This window comes from Quercus suber, unplaced genomic scaffold, assembly GCF_002906115.3.
Source record: "Quercus suber isolate HL8 unplaced genomic scaffold, Cork oak 2.0 scaffold_437, whole genome shotgun sequence".
Lineage (NCBI taxonomy): Eukaryota > Viridiplantae > Streptophyta > Magnoliopsida > Fagales > Fagaceae > Quercus > Quercus suber.
Genome location: NW_027069888.1, coordinates 402,362 through 409,525, shown reverse-complemented (window position 1 = coordinate 409,525; position 7,164 = coordinate 402,362). Strand labels below are relative to the sequence as shown.

Below are 7,164 nucleotides of genomic sequence, written 5' to 3'. Positions count from 1 at the left end.
TTTACCTCATCACCTTGTGGTCGTCCACTTGGGGTCGTGGACTTGTTGAGGTGACTAAGTGTTGGGTCGTCCACTTGGTATGATCCGTCCACTTTGTGGACTGTAATTTATATCCGTCCTCTTTTATGGACTTGTAATTTTTATCCTTCTTGGATTATCCGTTCACTTTGTGAACTTATAATTTTCATCCTCTTGGGATGATCCGTCCACTTTGTGGGTGTGTTTACCCTCTTGAGGTGATCCATCCATCTTGTGGACTTTGTAGGAATGTAGGTAGGAAAACATAGTTGTGTCTGAATATTCCTCTTATTAAAAAATCATGCATTTGTAGAAAAGTACTTGCCCCCTTGGGCTTAAAAACATATTGTAGCAAAAAATTAACTAAGTAACACTAAAAAACTAAATAAACTGGGAAATTAGAGAGCACCATTGTTCTTCATATTATCTCTACTTGTAGTATTTCCGTAGGTGCTCCGTGTTCTATGAGTGCTACAGCTTTTGCCCGTCCAGCATTTCGAGGTGGTAGGTTCCCTTCCTCTGCCATGGTCCATTGCTCTTCTACGCACATGGTCTGCTGATGATCTTCCATATCCATCATGGCAATGTAGCACTTGCGTGCGGCCACCTGATTTCCTCGTAGCTCTCCAACCCCGTACTCCGTAGGAAACTTGATCATTAGGTGGTATGTTGACGTTACCGCCTTCCATGAATTAAGGGTGGGTCGTTCGATGATAGTATTATAAGCGGATGAGCAGTCGACCACAAGGAAAGTCACATCCTTAGTGATCTGCTAAGGATAATCACCTAATGTTACTGAAAGCGTGACCGCGCCCAATGGGAATACCCTCGTACCTCCAAAACCAACCAGCGGAGCATTTGTCGGTATTAACCGTTCTCTATCAATCCTCATCTGCTGGAATGCCGAGTAGTATAGATGCCTGCTAAGCTACCATTGTCGATCAGCACCCGGTGCATGTTGAAGTCTCCTACTCGTAAGGTGACGACAAGTGCGTCATCATGAAGGTGGTGAAGACGTCGAGCATCCTCTTCTGATAATCCTATGATCAGGCTCTCTATCCATGCTATCTTTGGTACGGAGCCCATTTGCTGGACGTTATGAACCATCCTGAGGTATGTCTTTCTGGCCTTCTTGGACGACCCCATAATTGTCGTGCCCCCTATGATCATTCTTATATCCCCTATAGGTGGTCTGGGGCACTCATTTTCTTGTCGGGGTGATTGCTCTTGATGTTTCTGATCCGTTCTTTCCTTGCTGACGAACTTCTACAATTTTTCCTGTCTAATAAGGGTTTCGATTTGCTGTTTCAAGTCGTAGCAGTCAGCCGCATCATGTCTGTGATCACGGTGGAAACGGCAATACTTGTCCCTAGATCGCTTATTGGGATCTCCCTTTAATTTTTCAAGAAAGGTCAGGGATCCTTCGTCCTTGATCTGCATTAGTACCTAGTCTATTGGGGTAGTCAACAGGGTGAAATTCGTGAATTTCCCCGCAGGGGGCTTGGAGCGTTTGTCATCCTTTCGATCTCGGTCCTGTCGAGCATCTTCTTGCCTCTCTCTTTTTCTTGGCTTTTTGTCCTGAGGCAAAAGTACATCATCAGCATTCATGTACTTAGTAGCCTTGTAAAGGACCTCCGACATCGTTTTTGGGTCGTTCTTGTATAAAGAGAACAAGAACTTACCCTTCTGTAACTCGTTCATGAAAGCTACTACCAGTATTTTGTCATCGGCTTCATCGATCGAGAGCGCTTCCTTATTAAAGCGCATTATGTAGGATCTCAACATCTCGTCCTCTCGTTGCTTGATACTCATCAAGCACGCCATGGACTTCTTATACCTATGCCCTCCAATGAAGTGCGTGGTGAACTGAGCGCTTAGCTCCTTGAAAGTGCTGATGGAGTTTAGCGTCAGTCAGCTGAACCATATCCGTGCGGGGCCCTTGAGTGTTGTAGGGAGGGCCCTACACATGATCTCATCTGCTACCCCTTGAAGGTGCATTAGGGTCTTAAAGGTTTCTAAATGGTCCAGAGGATCCTTTACTCTGTCGTAACTGTCTATATGCGGCATGCGAAATTTATGGGGTAGGGGGAAGGAGTTCACGGCCGCAGTGAAGGGCGAGTCGATGCGGTTGACTAAATCGTCAAGATCACTGGAAATTCGCCCCTTGAGCGCGTTCATCATAACCTCCATTTGCTCCTTCATCGCCTGCATCTCTGCGACAATATATGGTGGAGTTGCATCTGTGAAGGATGGCATGCTCAAATTCTGCCTCTCCGGTTTGCTTAGGGCGTTGCTGCCTTCAGGTCTCTCTTGGTTTTTTCTTTCAGCGCTGGTCCCTTCTTGATCTTCTTGTTGGTCATTCGGTGCTGCATTCTTCTGGCGCAGCTGTTCTTCCAAGTCGTGGTTCTGTTTGGTGAGGTGTTCCACGGCAGTAGTGAGAGTTTGAACTTGTCTCTCGAGGGCAGTCGTGGGTGGTTCCTCTCCTTGAACGTCGTTAGTAGTTGCCATTGAGCAAGTGAGACCATGCAACCCTTTTTTTCAGGAAACGATAATATGACTTACGAATCTCAACTGCTGTTTCCCACAGACGGCGCCAACTGATGACGCCGAAAAAATCACCTGTGAGCCACACGGTTCCAACTCGCTCGATACCAGACCTGCCCAACACAAAAAGAAAAGAAGAAGACCTTACAAAGAGTACCAGTGTGGTACCGGTCAAAGACCCTCCGGAGGTTGAGTCAGAAGAGAGCTCCAACAATGCTAGAGAGAATGAGCTTTAGAGAAATTGTGCGTACCTTTTTCTTAAGGGTCTTTGGGGTTTTATAGTAGCGTAGGGCCAGACTCCTCTGTTTGCAGAACAAGTCTTTTCCTTATGGGGAAGATACTCATTAATGCGTGTATATTCTAGAATTCTACTCATGTTAGGACTCTACAAAACAGGGCTAATCGTGTGTCGCAAGTATTTTCCATTTAAGGTTCCTTGGAGACCACATAATAATAAGCTGGATGCTACGTGGCCGTTTGGTCCATACATGCCACGTTTGTCCGTGCCACCTTTGTCCAGATAGCTCTGTTATGCATAATTTTTCCTCTTTAATAATTATTTTTATAAATTTTATAGAGTAAAACCAAAAAATAAATAAGATCTATCTACAATACAATTCATGTTTTTCACAACTACTATTGTGAATATTCAAGGCATTCTTCTCATTTGTTGTAATTTGTATGAATTATTTAATTTGAATTTTTGTAAGTTGTATTAATCTTAATCTTATAATAGGCCACTTACTAATTGGGATATTTTACCATTTTCATGTTATTAATTAATATATTTTTAATATTTATATTTATATATATATATATATATAGAGAGAGAGAGAGAGAGAGAGAGAGAGAGAGAGAGAGAGAAAAACTATATAGAACATTTATTTAATAGTGTGTGCATCAAGCCTATGGATATTAACTTGCAATAATTGGATCAACTGTTTAGGTTCACCTTAATATGAAGCTAAAAAATTAATGAGAATATAAGAATGGTAATTGATTTCAAATAAAAATTCCGAAAACAATTATACAAAACTAATAATTTGAATTTCTGTAAGTTGTATTAATCTTAATCTTATAATAGGCCACCTACTAATTGGGATATTTTATCATTTTCATGTTATTAATTAATCTATTTTTAATATTATATATATATATATAGAGAGAGAGAGAGAGAGAGAGAGAGAGAGAGAGAGATTGATTAAAGCTAATGATAGCATTTATTTAATAGTGTGTGCATCAAGCCTTTGGATATTAACTTGCAATGATTGGATCTACTGTTTAGGTTCACCTTAATATGAAGCTAATAAATTAATGAGATTATAAGAATATTAATTGATTTCAAATAAAAATTCCAAAAACAATTATACAAAACTATCCTAGCCGTAATGCCATATTATATAATGACATAAAATGAATTGTTTTATTTTATTTTTATAGATACCATAGAATTTCAATCTATAATACTCATTTCATAATGACTGCTCTTTATCATCAAGGTTAAAACATTAATTAATTTTTTATGTAGACAAGAATAATTGCATTTTGTCATCAAATTAAGATACTAATTAATTTATAATATAAGCAAGGTTTGAATTCTAGATTTTTTATTCAACAACAAAATACTTTACCAGTTAAGCTAACGAAACTCACCAAAAAAAAAATAATTTTTTTCAGATGAAGTTAGAAATAATTGTTGAGTGTTTATAGGGTTAAGTAAGAAAAATTTTTAAAAGGTCGAGAGAAAGAGAGAAATGGAGTGCGGAATTTGCAAGAAATGGCGGGAATGATGATTAGCCTTCAGTACCAACTACCATCCCCACCATTACCCACCTACCAAATTCTAATCTTAAAACCCAAGGGATTTCGACCTCTCAACAGCCTCTGCTTATGCATGCCTTCACATTCGCATTTCCATTCCCATTTCTTGTGCTTCCTTGGAACTTGCTTCTTAGAACAGAAACCTTAGATCTCAACTCTCTCTCTCCCTCTACATGGCCAATTTGAGATCTTTTGTCGGGTTTTGTGTTTTGATTCTTGTCTTGGAACCCAAGCTTCTTGCATTAGCCGATGACAGTGGTAATGTCGGCGTAGGAAGTGGCAGTGGTGGTGGGGTACCAGAGCTTTGTAACATAGATGCCAGGAGTTTCCTTCCTCCCCCATATGGAAATTTATCTAGTGTCACCTGCAAGCCTATCTGGAATACTTTCATCTTGAGGGTAAGTTTTATTTTGAACCTTGTTGGGTCTATAGAATAATGTTCGGAACTCAATTTTTTTCACAATTGCAGATATAATATATTGTGATTGGAACAATATTACTTTCATTTAAGTCCACCATTGATATCATTTTTATTATGTAACAATCACAATAAGCAATGTTGACTTGTGAGCAATGTCAGCTTGTGATTTAGAGGTTTGATGATTATATGATTTAGAATTGCTTTCCCCTTTATTGGTTTTACATGACAAATACTGCTAGCTTTAAACGTGTCAGGCTTTGTTAGTAAAGAAACACTGATAGTTTCAAGGTTTCTCCAAATGGTTTCATTTTGCCTGCGAATGTTAGTAAGATGCTGACAAAAATTCACAACAATACTAATGCACAGTGATATAATATTCACATGTTGCAGTACTCCCAGGATGAAGATAATGTGGTGAACATTATATTATCTTCTGTATACACCACTGGATGGGTGGGAATAGGATTTTCCAAAGATGGTAAGATGGTTGGTTCTAGTGCCATGGCTGGATGGATCAATAGAAAAGGTCATGCAAAAATCAAGCAGTTCTATTTGCAAGGTTCCAAGGAGTGGGAAGTCATACCAGACAAAGGTGAATTGCCACTCTCTGGTATTCCTTCCTCTCTCGTGATTCATGGACCTTCAATTTACTTGGCATTTCAGTTGAAATTTGAAAATCACCTTGCTCGCCAACCCATTATATTGGCTTTCGGAACCAGAATTCCAAAGCACTCCCACCTAAGTCACCACGATGACAAAACAACAATCTTATTCGACTTCTCTGCAGGTTTAGCTCTTTGTTCCTGCTGACTTTTGCTGATTCCATTTTCCAGTACAGATCACACAAGACTGATATGATATTACTCTTTCAACTCCACAGGTTCACATGCATCTGCGGCATCCTCCACTAATTTTGGCCAGATGAAAAAGAATCACGGTGTATTGGGTATAATCGGATGGGGTCTAATCCTTCCTATTGGGGCAATTGTCCCAAGATACTTCAAGCATAAGGACCCCCTTTGGTACTACCTTCATTCAGTTCTTCAGTTCATCGGGTTTGCCATTGGACTTGCTACCGTGATAATTGGACAACGACTTTATAATCTAATACATGCTGATTTTCCAAGTCACAGAGGCATAGGAATTTTTGTTCTAGTACTTAGTATTCTTCAGGTTCGCCCCTCAATTGACACTAATTATAGTATTCTACTCGTTAACATATCAAGTTGCACACATGCAAATTTCATGCAACCATTTTATGTAAAATAGAACTCATACATTAAATGTCAAGAATCTAACAGAGTATTATACCTGAGATTCAGATTCTAGCATTCTTTCTCCGCCCGAACAAGGACGCCAAGACTCGCAAGTTCTGGAATTGGTACCACCATTGGGTTGGAAGGTTTGCCCTTTTCTTTGCAGCTCTGAACATAGTATTGGGAATCCAAATTGGAGGTGCAGGGAGTGATTGGAAGATTGGCTATGGATTTCTTCTCGGCATAGTTATTGTTACGGTCATTGTTCTGGAAGTATTAGCATATTTGAGAAGGTCTGAGAAGCCTACTCCCTTGGATCCATCCTTCCAAATGAATCCAGTTGAATAAGTTACATTCAAGTACTTTGACTAAAGGTCTGGTTTTCTCTTTCTATTTGTTTTCTTTATAAAAGCGTTCTGAAATTTCAAGAACCCTTTATACTGAAACAGGTTGATAATTGATGCTATATGTCGCATCTGTGACAAAAGGGTCTGAAAACATATGCGCTTGCGCTGATTTGCCTCTTTAAAAAGGGGCTAGCTTGTTGAATTGAGTCTCGTTCAGGGTCAACTTTTACAGAACTTGGTCCTAACTTGAGTTTGATCCTATTGTACAAGTCAGTCAATGTGTGCGAATGCTAGAGAATTGACTAAGAGCTGGATTAATGTGTGTATACCAATGTCAGCTTCCCCCTCAACCAAAACTAACAGAGTGATGAACACCCCCCCCCCTTCCCTCTTGTTTTTTGATATTATGTCGTTGTATTCTCTCCAATAGAGGGTCTTGATTTTGATACATTGAGCTTTTTTACTCGTTTCTTTTTCTGTACAAATTATATAAATACCATGTAATGAGCATGTGAGCACATTCGTTCCTTGTCATTGGCAGTGATTTTGCTATTATGAAAGCCTGGTTGCTAGTGCAAGATATATTATATATGGCCGTTTTGAGTGCTTCTTTCCTCACAGACCGTATATATGTGTGTGTGTATATATATATATATTTCATTGTGGAGAAGAAATGAGGGGTAATGGCATTAGGCAAAGATTAGTTGAATGACCATCTTCAAAAGATGATGTGTCAACTACTTCAAGAAAATAAATT

At 39.4% G+C, this 7,164-nt stretch overlaps 2 protein-coding genes across 3 annotated transcripts; one reads left to right on the top strand and one right to left on the bottom strand.

Moving 5' to 3' along the window:
* Nucleotides 1–1,464: 1,464 nt before the first annotated feature.
* LOC136062658 (uncharacterized) lies at nucleotides 1,465–1,842 on the bottom strand. The gene has a single exon (XM_065761991.1). The coding sequence runs from the start codon at nucleotides 1,840–1,842 to the stop codon at nucleotides 1,465–1,467; it is 378 nt and encodes a 125-aa protein (XP_065618063.1).
* Nucleotides 1,843–4,416: 2,574 nt separating this feature from the next.
* Nucleotides 4,417–6,941, top strand: LOC111989384 (cytochrome b561 and DOMON domain-containing protein At3g61750). Of its 2 annotated transcripts, XM_065761985.1 has the most exons (5): nucleotides 4,417–4,781; nucleotides 5,195–5,591; nucleotides 5,685–5,977; nucleotides 6,127–6,434; nucleotides 6,510–6,941. In XM_065761985.1, the coding sequence occupies exons 1-4, from the start codon at nucleotides 4,557–4,559 to the stop codon at nucleotides 6,406–6,408; spliced, it is 1,197 nt and encodes a 398-aa protein (XP_065618057.1). In that variant the 5' UTR covers nucleotides 4,417–4,556; the 3' UTR covers nucleotides 6,409–6,434; nucleotides 6,510–6,941. The 2 variants fall into 2 exon arrangements, with proteins under 2 accessions (XP_065618057.1, XP_023876938.1); XM_024021170.2 differs by having other exon boundaries at nucleotides 4,418–4,781; nucleotides 6,127–6,941.
* The last annotated feature ends 223 nt before the right edge of the window (nucleotides 6,942–7,164 follow it).